Source organism: Syngnathus acus, chromosome 6 (assembly GCF_901709675.1).
Source record: "Syngnathus acus chromosome 6, fSynAcu1.2, whole genome shotgun sequence".
Classification (NCBI taxonomy): domain Eukaryota; kingdom Metazoa; phylum Chordata; class Actinopteri; order Syngnathiformes; family Syngnathidae; genus Syngnathus; species Syngnathus acus.
Window position 1 is genome coordinate 2,475,862 of NC_051092.1, and position 15,088 is coordinate 2,490,949.

At 41.2% G+C, this 15,088-nt stretch overlaps 1 protein-coding gene across 3 annotated transcripts; it reads left to right on the forward strand.

Annotated features, from left to right (window-relative positions):
- Nucleotides 1–6,602: 6,602 nt before the first annotated feature.
- LOC119124892 (calcitonin gene-related peptide-like) lies at nucleotides 6,603–12,689 on the forward strand. Of its 3 annotated transcripts, XM_037255262.1 has the most exons (5): nucleotides 6,606–6,705; nucleotides 7,913–8,009; nucleotides 9,139–9,282; nucleotides 11,508–11,701; nucleotides 11,934–12,689. In XM_037255262.1, exons 2-4 carry the CDS (start codon nucleotides 7,924–7,926, stop codon nucleotides 11,665–11,667), a joined length of 390 nt encoding a protein of 129 aa, XP_037111157.1. In that variant the 5' UTR covers nucleotides 6,606–6,705; nucleotides 7,913–7,923; the 3' UTR covers nucleotides 11,668–11,701; nucleotides 11,934–12,689. The 3 variants fall into 3 exon arrangements, with proteins under 3 accessions (XP_037111156.1, XP_037111157.1, XP_037111158.1); XM_037255261.1 differs by lacking the exons at nucleotides 11,508–11,701; nucleotides 11,934–12,689 and adding an exon at nucleotides 10,094–11,134 and having other exon boundaries at nucleotides 6,603–6,705; XM_037255263.1 differs by lacking the exons at nucleotides 6,606–6,705; nucleotides 11,508–11,701; nucleotides 11,934–12,689 and adding exons at nucleotides 7,794–7,822; nucleotides 10,094–11,134.
- Nucleotides 12,690–15,088: the final 2,399 nt, after the last annotated feature.

Sequence of the window (15,088 nt, forward strand, 5' to 3'; positions counted from 1 at the left end):
GAGACCTACGAGTACAAAAAATAATTTTTTAATATTGTTTTGTTTTCTCCTACATTATTACTTTCAATAGTTTACAATTAAATGAGTATTTTTTTTTATAAATAGCAAATACAAATAAAAATTAAAGCTCTAAACTGCATCAATCTCATCTTCATATAATTATTGATTTCATTTATTATCTTATTTATGATATGGATGAAGTGGTTGCAAATTATAGATTTGAGTAGAATTGAGGCTAAAATTAAAGGACTGGGGGGGTCACTCAAGTTCCCTAGTATGAATCAGGAAGGGTTTGGGAGGGTGTGAGTTGAGGTTTTTGGCAGAGAGAAAGTTCTTTGCTGACGAGCCCTCCCCTGTGCCAACAAGATGGCGTCTGCGGGAGGCCATTACATCAGCGCGCCAGCCTCCTTCCTTTCCCCCTTTTGTGATTGAGATTGTAGGCGCTGTGCTGAGATCAGCATGTTTCATCCTGGGGGCCCTCATTTAAATCTGCCAAAGCAGACCCCCACCTTTTCTTTTAATTTTTAAAATGGAGAGCAGCCTGAGTCACGGTGTGCACTGCCAGCCACGCCGTGCGTCTCAGCTGGCACTCGCTGCTCGGAAGAGAACCAGTAGGTGGGTGGGGGCACACCAGACTCCACTCCGCTCTCCCAGTTTGTGGGACCATTCATGAAATCATCTGTTCCAGACTTTTTTGGTCTCATTGTCTTTCTCAAATATAGCTTTAAGTATCATCTGACTCGACTCAACTCACTTTACAGCAAGCACAAATCAATAAAAACAACTTTTTGATCCATTTAGCTCTCTCTTTTGTCCACCTGTCTACCCTTCTATGTTTTTAATGTCGTCTTATGAAGTGGTTTTAAATGTATTTTGCAAAACAAATAATCTTCTATTTATTGCAAAAATGCCGCATCAGCATTTTGGTCTCACAGGATCTTAGAGAGCTTCCAGAAGATCAATTCTACAAATGTTTGGTTTTTGCTTTCATGTTTTTGTCAAAGGAAATGGGGTGAAAAATCAAAAAACAGATACCAAGCAGTTATTACAAAGCTCATTTAAAAATGCAGCACTCGCAAAAACGTGGAAGACGAGGCGGTACAGACCGGACAAAGGCATTTGCATTTGTTTATTGCTATTCATCTGCTTTTTTACTGCTTTTCACTCAGCACATTCCTCCAATTACATTTGTTGGTGGTGCTGCTGCACTTTTACAAGCAAATCATAAAAATGTTGCTAGCATGTAGTACAGCTCTGCTCCGTGATTACACTAATTAATAGTGACCACAAGCGCAGTGGGCGGGACCGGACACTCCTCTCTGAGTCACAGCCTGGTTGCTGATGAGTTTTTTTTTTTCTTTTCAGTGGCTGCGGTTGTATTTCAAATCAAATTTTAGCGTTTGTCTGATAAGCGGCCAACTGCAAAGTCACGCGAGTGCACACATTGACGTCACGCACTTAAACATACTGGACATGAGCCAGATGTGCAACAAGTGAAAAACTAGCAACCGCAAAGACAAAAACAGGAAATTTTGATGACTGTAAAACCAATTTAAAGTGTATATTTACCGTATATTTTTTCAAGACGGCACAGGCAATAAATATGTCTTGTGATTCGACGTACTACTGAGAAGAGTGTTAACAACCCAAGAAAACTTCAAAAAATTGCCAAGAATATAAAAGAGGGGAAAAAAAAAAAAAATCAACCCAGTGTCTGCCTCAAATTAAGCTAAGCTAAGTCAAACAGTAACGAGGCCATGCAAGTGGAATACCAATTTGAATGGGAAAGGATTAAAAACATGAAAATATTCTTCTTAGTCATCAACACTTAGTTAAATAAGGTTTCACGATGCATGTTGACATATAGCTACGGCAAAAATCTGTTTACGTAACACCAATGTAGCTGTTAGCTCGCCAGCTACGCGATGGACTTTGTTAGCGTCACGGCCCGAGAAGAAAGCGCATCGGAGCGAGTGAGGACAGAAAGGTCAGACGATCAATAGTCACAAAACTAAAGTCCACAAGAAGAAGCGTGCCAGATGAGCTCACTTCATGTTTGGATTTATGGTTATTAGAGGAGAGGCCTTTAGTTGTACAAGGGAGTTTTATAATAATCGTAAACAATCTGAGTGTTACATTGCAATCAATGTCAAAATGGGAACAAAGACAGGAACTAAGATTAGTATGCAGTAAAGAACAGCAAGTAAACCTGCCACAAATTAATTCTAGTGAACGTCTGAAGAGTCTATTGGACAGCCAAAAGAAGCTCCTACCCTCATGTCAACATAGTTCCTGGCACAAAACAGCCACAAGATGGTGCCAAAGCACTATTTTTCTATTAGAAAGGGCTTTGGTTACACAACAGATTTTCTCTTGAAATTCTATACTCAGTAATTTGCTGAAAAATTCACAAATTTGTTTGCTCTGAAACGTCCAAGCCAAAGATACATTTTGACTAAGTAAGATAAGTTTGAAACTGATATTAAAGTACGCTGGAAGTGATTTTATTTTTACCAGGGTCTTATCCGTTTGAGATTTTCCTCCATTTGCAGCAAAGCGGACGATTGCAAGCATACTGTAAGCGTAAAAATCGTCTCGGTGATCCGAGCAGAAAAAAAGAAAAGCGTCGAGCGGGAGATTTTGCCGCAGAGGAAGCGGAATGAAAGCATATTGTTGGGCGCAGGCCAAGCCGTCATAAGCCCATAACGTTAAGTTTCTATAAATACTGCGGGATGCACGCCAAGTTGATCAGGCGTGATTGAAAGCCAAATGACTCCTCATGCCACCCCGGCCAAGTTTCTCTTAAGATGCTTTGGGGAGGAGCCGCTTGCTTTCACACAGTCTGACGCACTGTCATGCGGGATCCGCCGCGTCTTGAGAGGATTTGACGAATGCTCCGTTTGTTGGAAAGCTCCTCGGAATACACAATAGCCTGAAAAAGAAGCACCGAGTGTGAGAAAGCGAAGCACACAGCAGACGTGCTCACTCCGTGCTTTCTTTTTCAGTCTGTTGCGTAAAGTAAATGACCGGTCCTTTTAAAACTCAGCATCCATCAGCGTGGCAGTTTGGGAAAGGACGTCGGATGTTGTGACTCATTAAAAAAATAAATGATTAAAAAGGAGAGACACGCTTCCGGCTAATCGATGGCGAGACGCTAACGGATGAAGAACAGGAACACAGAGGAGACCCTTAGAAGCTCCATTCATCATGATTACACAAGAAGGAATGAAGTGGGCCGCCATTGTGCTTGCCAAGTCAACCGCATAAAATCTTAGAAGGATCCATCGTCCATTTCATCTGCATACGAATAGACTCGCCCTGCTGGCTGGGTGGTGGAAGTGCAGTCAGGAGAGGCCCGACTTCCGCCAAGCCCCAAACGGGAATGCCAGATAGTTGTAATGTGAATTTGAACAGTCCAGACTCTCTTGCTCATAGATCCAGAAAACCTTTTATTAAAAAAAAAGTCAGCAAAGTCCACCTGAAATCTGAAAAGCTCAAGAGAGCATTGCGCGACACAAAAGCCCGAAGCGCAGGAGCTCCAACTGCCATTTAATCAGCTACGAGCCTCCTCGCTGGTGGCAAGCGTCTGATTAGATTTGAAGATGGAAAGACATTAGGTGGATAATGACTTAAGTGCTGGTTCTCCTTGGGAAGTGATTTATCCCAAGCGCCTCGGCTGGGGGCGACCGGGAGGTTTCGTCGCAAGTGCGGGCAACCATTCATAAATCACCACGTGCGCCGTGACCCCGTGACCTCGCTACACGTGTGACGCTTTTTTTGTACTCGTAGCTTCTTCTCCGGCGGGGTTCTTCATCACGCCGCGGCGCAAACACATTGACATCTTCTCGTTTCTCCGTGGGCCGCCCCTGGCGCTTAAAATATTGAAAGTGCCGCCTTTAAATGTTTTTTTCTCCCCTCGCCGAGAGTCAAAGACACATTTGTTAGTCTGCTCTGTGCCGATATCCAACACAAACTAGCTCGCGCTCGTCGTGACGCGTAGGTGGCCATGTCAATCCGCCTATCTATCGTGAAAGCCAAAGGAAAAATAATGGCTACTTGCTGGAAATGATCGAATCTGCTTTCAGAAAATAGATATGAACTGTGTCAACTACTGTAAGTTAAACATTGCTAATTAAAATCTTGCACTTACAATTGCCTCGATATCACAAAGAATCTCAGCTGGGAATGGAAATTGTAGCCAATAACTTCCAAGACGTCATTGCCGACAAACTAATTGGAGCCCTCAGTCAAAATCAATAGGGTTCCGTCCCAAAACTTTAGTTTATCAATCATCTGGAAAAGATGATTGATAATTTGAAGTAGTAGGAAGTCTGAAAACTTGGACCACAAGAGTGTGTACTGGTGCGAGTGCGTTAATCGGCACAAGCGGGGGCTGCTGCTTTCAAAGGTTACGATATTGACTCTTGCTGCAAAGTTGTTTTCTTTTTTAAATTTATTTACAGGAACTGAAGGGGAAGTCTGAAGGAGTCCGGATGGCCTGCGTGGTTCCCGATGCCAATGACCGAAAGGACGACACCCACGCCGGAAAAATGACCAAGACCCAAACACAATTATCTGAATGTTTTTGATATATTGGATTATAAAAGTCATTTCTTCCCATTGTTTTGACGAAAAGATCTTTTAGTAGATGTGAACGCAAACAAGACCCTCAAAGAAGTGGATTCAGAAGGTATGGACAGAAAGTTCACGGAGTGTGAGAAGCAAATTCAAGGTATCTGGAGATGATTTAGCACCTGACACGGGTGAGCCCGCTAAGCTCAATAGCACTAAAAGGCTCATCGTGTCTAATGGGGTTCCTCTATGACGCACGAGCCTCTTCCCTTTTCTGCTCCTCTGACATGTTCATTGGCTTGACAGTGCGGTGATGCCGACTCATGAAGAAGAATTGAGAGGACTGTGTGTGTGTTGATATTTTAACAATGTGGAAGTTAACATTTTAGCATATTGACGTTTTAGCTAGCATTCAGCGTAGCTCCCAAAAGTTCTTATTGAATACTTTTTCGTTCAAACATTGTAGTTAAAGTTTTAACAAACATGTTTTACATATACATTTGGCCCCCAAAATGTACGAAAAAACATTTTGGTGTAGTCATGTGTAGATTCAATTAGCAGTGAACCCCGACAAATAGCCGCCTTCCAAAATGGTTTGCTAATAGATGCCACAAAATCGCTACAAAGTACAACTTTTGTCAAAATAACTTAAATTATTTATTATTATTCTCGAAATAGCTTTACTTAACTAACTTTTGGGCAACATAATTTTGTTGTTTGTTGTTTAACGTGACTCATTTTTTAACATTGCTTTGACTATTTTCTAATGAACTTTTTTTTAATTGTGTGGTTTTAAACCATTTTTTTTGTACTATTTTCGTATGGTTTGAACACTTGAATGTAGTTACTCGTGTTTTAAGTAAGGCACACACGCATGCGGTGGCTGATGAAAAGTTATCGAGATGACGGTGCATGACAAAGCGTTGTGTAATTGCTTTGGAGAAACAGGAACCATCGATTCGGGGTTGGACAACTCGTTTGCTCAGCGCGTGGGCGGCGGCAGCCCGTCCACCCCGTCGTTGTTAGTGGCTCCAATCACTCCATTAGCTCAATAGACTTTGAAGCTTTGCTCTTGTTAGCACGCGCCACACTCGTGTTGGAAGCGGACATGGCGTGAGACCACCAAAACACGCTAAGCAAATACGCGTGTGAGCGATGAGCGATTAAGCAGCCTAGGAAGGAAAGCGGCAATGTTTCAACAGACATTTTAAGACAATGTTTGAACCAAAACTTTTTAATTATAACCTTGGAGTCGTGGTTTTGACCTTTGACCTTACTAATGACCATTATTTTAACACGCATTTTATTGTAGAGTTGTGTGGATTTCTTGAAATATTTGTTACATGTTAAAGGAAAATAATGTTCACCAACACTTTTTTTTTTTAACATGTTCAAAATTTCAAATATTAATCAGAATGTCATGTTCAGAACTGTGGAGACGCATAGAACATATTATTGACATGGAAAAACATAACATATATTTGACTTGACTTTCTCATTTAAAGAATTTAATGTTTGAAGAAACATTTTGGTTTTACAATTCTTTCGAACAAAAATGTTAATGTAATTTTGTGTTTTAACAAGTAGTTTTGCCTTGTTAATATTTTCTTAACATACATTGGCTCAATAGAAGTTGATTTCTCTCTTATGACGCAGCTCGTATTAGCTCGTGAGATGCCGAAAACACGCTATGCCAAAGCCTGCGTCGTGACTCACATCATTGCACAAGTTTATGAATGAGAGCCTCAATGTGTAGTGTAACCCCGCACCAGTAGAGGGCCCCGCCCAAAAAAAAAAAGTGCAGGATGATTTAAACAATGCAACTTTGCCCATTTAATGAATGACATCAATGCAAATGAGGCACATTTTTGTGAATGGAGAGGCACTGGGAATGACGTCCTCGTGCCTCGCTGCCCTCCCATTGGTTGTCGACGGACCCGGCTCATCGCCCCATTGGCTGGGCCGCGGGATAATTAACCACCTCCACAGCCGATGCACAAACCCGGGTGGCGGGATATATAGGGGGCCGCTGCCTCACCGCTGCACGCAAAAACACAGCTTGCAGCGCCTGATCCGGACCCAAAAATCCCAGCATATTTGAGATTTATTCATTTTTGCTGCTTCTCGCCAAAGGTGAGTGTTGACTTTGTGCTGATACGTTTTGTGGTTAACATGATAGCAGTGGGGGCCAAAACTGAGGGAATGAAAAAGTCTGGGGATAACGGTCAGGCAGGTTTGTGTGCGTGTGTGTGTATGTTTGTGTGTGAGGCAATGGCAGCTCATTACACTAATGCACTGGTTCCTCAGGGAAGCTTGGATGGAGTCACCACCTCTTCCTCCCTCTCTGTCATCCCCCTTCTCCTACTCCTCCTCCCTCTGTTAGTAGTTGAGCATGTTGTAACTGACATTTTAAACATTTTAGCCTAGTTCGGTTTGAAGAAACTATTTCTGAATTTTAACATTGCTGGGCTTTAATTCATATTTTACCATAGTTAAGGTTTCCCCGTTTCTTTTAATGACTAATCTTTTTGTGCAGTTAATTTTAGGGGACCTTTAAGAGTAGCATTTTAGCATAAGTGCAGCATGCTATTTTTTTACCATGTTTTAATGAATTTTTTTCTTCATTTTTTTAATCAGGCCCTAACAAAAATTTGATTATGGCTCACACATTTTAAACAAATTTTTTAGCTTAGCTTAGTTGTAATTAATGCATGAAGAAACATTTATAGTAATTATATTTTAATGATAATTTTTAAACTTATGTATAAAGTTAGTCATGCCTATAGATAAAAAAAAAAATAATCAAGAAACATTTTTGCAGATATGTTGACAATTTTTAACTAATTCTCATGTGCAGTTATGTTTTTAACTAACATTTTAACTGTGTTTTTGCAGTGTTGTTTTGCCCCTCAACTTTTTTTTTAACTAAAACTTTAGCATAGTTTTTCTTTACCGAGCATACAGTTACCATTGTCTAAGTAAAAAAACATTTTAACAAATAATTTAGCAGTGTTTTTTGACAAATATTTTAACTAATTTTAGCACTATATGTTTTGTTTTCACTCGTATTTCAGTCTAGTTACGTATATTTCAACTAGAATGAACATTTTAACACACTTGTTACAGTTTTTTTCCATTCATTAAGATGGAGCCCCCCCCACACACACAGACTCTTCATCCTCTTCATGCACACACGCACACATACACAATCCTGCAGCCCACTGCCAGAACTGGCAGTACCTCCATCCTGGTGGGATGCTTTCAGAGATATTAAAGATTGTCCGGAAATATCATTTTTGGGGTGTACGCTTAAAAGTATGAGTGTGTCTGTGTTGTGCAGGGGGGGGTACTATGGTCATGCTGAAGATCTCTGCGTTCCTCATCACATATGCCCTGGTCGTCTGCCAGATGTACTGCTCGCAAGCTGCCCCCGCCAGGTAAGAGTAACACGTCACCCGACATGACCCGTTTGTTGAAATGGTACAAGAATAAGAACAAGCGTGCATCGTGCGCCATAACGGAGCCGGTTGAAGGAGATGTCACTTTGCCGTCAAAGCTAATCCACTTAAAAAGTTGTCGCATCCCATTACGCCAATGTCATTTCCAGGCGGATTACGATAACGTAATAAAAACAAGGAAAGAGTGTTTAATGCAAGTGTACATGGTCATTTGGAATCTGGTGTTGTTGCCCGGAATCTCCATTAACACCCGATTTAAAGTAGTAGAAAGAAACACTGAAGGTAATATTTGGGGGAAAAAAAATATTATTTTTATATTATCATTATTATTATTATTTTATTTTATTTTTTTAATTTACGGATGAATAATGTTCCTTTAAGGTACTATTAGGAAAAAATTTTTCATCAAAAATAAAAAATACTAATTGATGGAACATTTATAATAATATATAATATAACCTTATTTAGCATGGAGAGATTGCAAAAAAATATTTGACACCTTACCACAATAATAAACGTATTAACAGTGTCAATCAAAAGTCAACTTTGTAGATTTGGGTACAGCTTTTGTACTCGGGAGAGTGCAGTTGCACCTAATGTAGTGTCTATGCACGTCTATAGTTACACGAGGTCTGGCAAAAGCATCCGTATCAATATATCTAACGGCAGATGCACATTAAGACGCACGGGCACTTTGTGCAGATTGTTTTTCTGCGTTGGCGGGCGGCCCTTCAAGGCCGACGTCATCCCCCTGCTAGCCGGTGACGTCCCCCCACTCCGGCACCGCGCCACCTTGACCCCACCCCACCCACGCACGCATCACATCCATCCAGCCATCCCATTTGGCCAGGGACCACCTAAGCACACCTCGAATGTACCGCAATCATTTCAATCTTTTTTTTTTTTTTTAACTAGCACACTATTGTGGCTGTTTTAACAAACATTTTTAACAAACTTTAAAAAAAAGATATAAAAAATAAAATAAATATATAATTATATGTACATATATATATATATATTATGTATTTTTTTAACAATAATTTTTGCATCAACAATTTATTTAGATTGGTCATTTTAATTATAACTTAACTTTGTTTGCTACCTGCAGACCGGCGTTGGAGTCCATGTCGGAGAGGGTGACGCTGACGGACTACGAGGCGCGGCGGCTACTCAACGCCATCGTCAAGGAGTTTGTGCAGATGACGGCCGAGGAGCTGGAGCAGCAGCAGCAGCAGGCGGCTGAGGGCAACAGGTACGCCCACGCTCAAATTATTATGATTATAATTAACATCAACAGAATTCTTTAAAATCCCGGGGAACTTTTTCAACACCCAAAAATTCCCATCAAATTTCTGAATTAAACCCACACTTCCACATTTCTTGACCGAATCCAACCATTCCAAATTCAAGTTCCACATTCTACAATTAAACATTTCGATTAATCCCACAACCTTTCAGTTCAATGACAGTGTCCGGCATTCACCCGTAATTTCCACAGAGACTGCATCCTGTAGTTATTGTTGTGAGAGATGAGTGTCAGAGGTAATGCCTCAAATTCAATCACACAAAACAAAGCAGTCATGAAGGCACTCCCGCATGAAGAACTTGCAATGAATTAGTAGAATTACTTTGAATGAAGTGTGCATGATAGTAGCTGGCATGAGAATGAGAAGTTTCAAAAAATAAAATAAAAAGAGAAGTGGGGGCGAGTAGCATTAGATTTGCATGAAAGGACGGATGCGTGAGCATGATGCAAGGAAGGGACGTTTGCTAGCACGAGATAGATTGGCATGCCTGCGATGAACGTGCGAATGGAATGAAAGGGGAAAGGAAAAAAATAATAATTAACAGTACGTATTGTCTAGAATATGCATGGTTGGAGACAACCACAATGGAGCCCCACTGGAGCTCTCAAGACAAGAATTTTCAGTGAAATAAACTAAAATCCGAGAATTCCAGTGGGATCCGATGATTCTTCCTGCATGTTCTTGTTTTATCTCCTCCCGCCTGATCCCACCCCTGTGCATGTGATCTGTATGCATTGTGTACCCCAATTCTGACAGCATGGCCCGGCCTCTAACCAAGCGCTGCTCCAACCTCAGCACCTGCGTACTGGGCAAACTCTCTCAGGAGCTGCACAAGTTGCAGACGTTCCCGCGCACCAACGTGGGAGCGGGAACGCCCGGCAAGAAGCGCGGCGCTCCCGATGGCGAGCGCTACGCCAGCTACGGCGAGACGTTTGACGCCGTCTAACCACCCCCCCGCCCTTTTACGCCGTCATCCTCCCCCCTTGCTATGTCATTACCTCCCGGTCGTCCTCATTGGCCAGAGCATGTTGGCGCGACTTGCCTGACTGACGTGAAGAGAAAAGAAACAGGCGTCCATTTTGAGTCTTTGACGATAGGGCTGGGCGAATTGATGCGAATTGAGATTAGTTTGAAAAGAAGATTAATCATTATTATTATTTTTTTTTAGCTTCTGTTGTCAACAGATTTAAAGTCACATTTTATCCGTGGCAAACTGCGCATTTGGTACCAAGACCACGAATAACCTTCGATACAGAAATGCAATATAACAGCAGGCAACTGTGCCAAGTACATCATCCGGAAGAGTTCAGAATCAATATTTATCTAATCACATGGCAATAACATAAAACTGACAAACTTGATAAGAATAATTTTCTCGAGGAGGAAATAAACTTAAATCAAAAATCGCATTATGGGGGGGGGGGGATTTATTTTAAGGCCATGTCGCCCAGCCCTAGGTCAGACAATCAGATGTTCTTTACTGTTCACCACCAGAGACACCCCATGCACACACACACACACCTACTTTAATCAGCAGGTGCCGCCATGTTCCTTGTTCAATAAACATATTTTTCTACCAGAAAGCCTTAGCTGACTTTCATTTAGTGCGGTAAACTTTGACCCCGACAAACAAATGCTCATTTACTGTAAACGAATGCCTGAAATGAAAGAAAGAAAGACAGAAAGGGATATTTGATGGGATGGAAGGCCCAGCATGCTATACTAAGGTAAGAAATTCAAAACAAGACTACAAAAAAAAAAAAAAAAAGGACACACAAACATCTATTTTTAGTATAATTATATAAAATAGTAAAATAATAATATATCTTTCTAAACTAAGATTTGAGCATAGCTACGTTTGGAAGCCGTATATTTATTTATGTGGTAATTAATAGTTTTGCAGTTATGTTTTAATTGATATTTTTTAAATCAATATCTCAGCATAATTACGTTTTAATTATTTTTTAGACATTTGAGCATGTTTTTTTAAATAATTATTAAAATTAACTGAGAGCTAAAATTCTAGCATAGTAGCAGTATGTTTTTTAACAGCGCTAAAAACAAAACCAGATATTTTGCCTTAGGACAAAAGAGCAAAATATAGAAAAATCTGCTTTGATAAAAAAAAAAAAAAAAAAAAAGAATCTTACCTTGTGAATTTTCTCTGCAGCGTTACAGCACAGAAGCGAGCCTGCAATACAGCCACCTGCGTGACCCATCGCCTGGCTGACTTCCTCAGCCGGTCGGGGGGGATGGGCAACAGCAACTTTGTCCCCACCAACGTCGGTGCCAAAGCTTTCGGCCGGCGGAGGAGAAGCATCGCCATGTGAGCGCCTGGATAGGGAACAACAACAACAAAATACGGTAAATGGACAATTTGGATAACGTACACGATAAAAAAATGTCAGGCAGGATGGGACAAAATTTTCAGAGCATAGCTAGCATTTTAGCAATGTTATATTTTAATGACATTTTAAATATCATTTTAAACTTTTTTTTAGCTTAACAAAAATTGTTATCATTTCAGCATAATTTCTCACAGTGATGGAATCAGCAGTAAAAATTATTTAATTGACTTCTTTTGTGTTTTACACAGGTTGAAACATTGGGGAGTTAAAAAAGGAAGACAAACAACATCAACAAGAACAACAATGGAGCAGAAAAATCAACAGTGAACTGGCCCTAATTTGCATACACTCACATCCCAAAAAGTTTCCATCTTGCTTTTGGCCCGCCAAAAAAAAGCACTTTAGTTTGTGTACACTTCCTGTCTTTTATACATTCGTATAATCGGAAAAAAAAAAAGTGCTCACCAAGTTTTGGCACATCTTCTTTCTCCTCCTATCGTGTAGCATCATCCAGCCCCTTATCAGCCTACCCAGGACTGCCCCCCCCCTCCAAAAAAACCCCAACAGAAAAAAATCCCCCCCCCCCCCCCCCGTGGGCTGTTGTCTCGTGCCTTGATGTAGAACAATTTACATGATTGTACAGTTCTGTGAAGAATGGTGGTGATGATGATGAATATTGTCAACAATATTGTTGGAAAAAAATAAGTTTGAGCAAGATTAAAATGTATTTTAGATACACTTGGGTTTGGGGTACTTGTGTTGTTCTTTGCAGGTTTTAAGAGGGGGGGGTGCCCATTGACCACATGATTATATTTGTATATATTCTAAACACTGTCGACAAAGGATCCAATAATAGCATTAGAAGTGATGTGTATGTGTGCGTGTGTGTGTGTGATGTATGGTTGGACACAAAACGACGCACACACACGCACACACGCGAATTATGGGCAAAATAATAAGTGCATGGGTAATTGCTGAATAAAAAAAGGCAGTGCAACCTGCAATCAGACTTGTTCTTTTTGCCACTTCAGAATACAGAAATGCACTTGATCATCTGAACAGTTATCAATATACAGGGAAGACCAAACAATTGAAACTGAGAGCCGCACACTTCGGAAATCACAATTTGTTTTTTGATATGACAATAAAACAATAATACACAACAATCGTCTCAAAGACGATCATAATTGATTTTCCACAGTGGTAATCAGAAATTGTTTTAACAAGGTAGGAAATAGATAAATATAATAAATCTCTGCACTTTTTCAAATGATCACAGCATTCCTAGGAAATCACAATGTAGCATCACTGATGTTTATAACGAGCTTTTAACAATTGAGGGGCAACTATTCTTTCAGTAAAATTTTAACATTTTGTTTTAATTTTGAAATTTCCTACAAGTTAAAACTTTATGCCATGAATAGAGGTTAGTCAAGGTACTACAAAAAAATAAAACATGGACGTCATGCAGTGCACTGGATTATAGTCATCTCATTTGCAACACACACTAAACATTCAACAATTGTTTTCCTCATCATGTCGCTTTTTATCAAATTTATCACCATAAATCATTGTTTCGTTCCATTTTGGGTATTCAAAATTAATCGCGCAGTTTTTTCGGATGGAAAACGCCAGGCTGGGCGTCAACCGAGCAGACAAATCGGGCGGGGTTGTCGGCAAGAGTGTTTGCGCACTGAGCGTCATAACGAGCTCATTCAATAAGGGTGAAATTGCAAAACAGGATATAGTTGATCCTATTTGGGAGCACGGATGAGCGGCGAGTGTGTGCCCGAGCGAGGGCAGGAAATTTGTCGCTATCGCTTCCGAAAACCAGAGCGTGAGGATGTTATTTTGTAACGGGCGGAAAATATTTAATAATGATGGCCTAGGGGAGGTACGCTCACTAATTGAAATGATATGCATGATTAATAGGTGAAGCCAAGCTAGCGGTGAACATGAGGAGGGGGTTCGCTCGAAGCCCCTTTTCTCCCCGTCTCGACGTCCAGCTGGAGAAGAGCCACAACCACATTGGGGATCCGCACGGAAACTTTTCCTGGACGACACAGGCGGAGGACAATTATGTACATCTGATATCTACGTTTGGGTACTTTGTGGGGACGGGTGTGGGGGGGTTAACTGGAAGGAAGCTTGGTGGGTCATTCCTTCGGTTTTGGAGCTCCTGTCCCAGTCAAGGCCGCAATGGCGCTGATAATGGTACACAGATGCACTACAAGGGGGTCCTTCACATGGAAATCAAGTTTGTGTAGGAGAAATCAACCCCCAACACACCTCGAACCGAGTCCAAAAGTGTGGACGACCCCAGTCTCATTCCCAGAATCCAACACCACAAAAACCATTTCCAAACCAGAGGCGTTTTGGAAGTTGCGTGCTTCTCTACTACTTCTGCAAATTCACTTAACCCCCCCCCCCTCTTAAAAAGCAGCTTGCAATGAGCCGTAATTGACTGTGCTTGACTTAAAATACAAAGACCCAAGACATAAATTGTCATAGGAGACAGTATGATGAAGGAATGATACGATTCATGATACGATGCGGTTTGTATCAGTCAACCCGGATCATGCTAGCATTCCCATCAGCTAGCTACTTAAATAGCATGTTACACGTTTTCATCAGTTTGTCGCTCGAAATTCAGATTTTGGCACGAGATTGGAATTTGAATGGGCAGTCTAAGTCAAGAGTTGCGATTGCATAGCTCCAATGTTCTTACGTCGCTCGATAGCGACGTAGCTTTTAGCGCGATACTTCGACCCAAATCCGATCAAAGTCCAGCAGCAGCAATTCTTCTGTAAATATTTGATCGTTTCTTCCGTGTTGCTCAACGTATTCTTGAAATTCGGACTTTGGCACATAATTGAAATTTGCTGGTATACCTAGGACTGTAATTCTTCCGATAAAATCGAGCTAGATGCCAATACTTTCCAGTTCCATTCACCAGGAAATGACCCGAGCGGATATTAGCTATTCACGTTAACATTTACGCTAACATTTATAGACTCGACAGTAGGTGCGAGTATGTGGCCACGCAATTGTTCAGTCGCTACGTAAGCTAATTCAAAGCAGCTGACTACCGTTTACACTTGAACTTTCCTTCGCCGTTTGAAAAGCCCCCCGTGCCTCCCCGCTTTTTCCACACGGGTGTCACTTCCAAGCGTGAAAGCAGACACCGGTGGGACAAGTCAAGGCGGTCCAGGTCCAGAAACAACAAAGACTCTGACCCCACGTCCCCCCCCCACTCGTCTGCGTGCGATGCTTCCCCAGGAAGGTAAACAAGCTTTTCGCTTGGTCCGAAATGGGATTTCATTCTGCTGCTGTAGCACTTTTTCCTCCATCTTTTGCAGCCCCTCCTTTGCGTACTTCTCCTCCCCTTTGCCCACACATCTGG

Bases quoted from the DNA above. Each gene is read 5' to 3' on its own strand.
- LOC119124892 (XM_037255261.1), top strand. From the start codon at position 7,924: ATGGTCATGCTGAAGATCTCTGCGTTCCTCATCACATATGCCCTGGTC. The intron at 8,010-9,138 runs GTAAGAGTAACA...TGCTACCTGCAG, and splicing joins TCGCAAGCTGCCCCCGCCAG to ACCGGCGTTGGAGTCCATGT. The intron at 9,283-10,093 runs GTACGCCCACGC...CAATTCTGACAG, and splicing joins CAGGCGGCTGAGGGCAACAG to CATGGCCCGGCCTCTAACCA.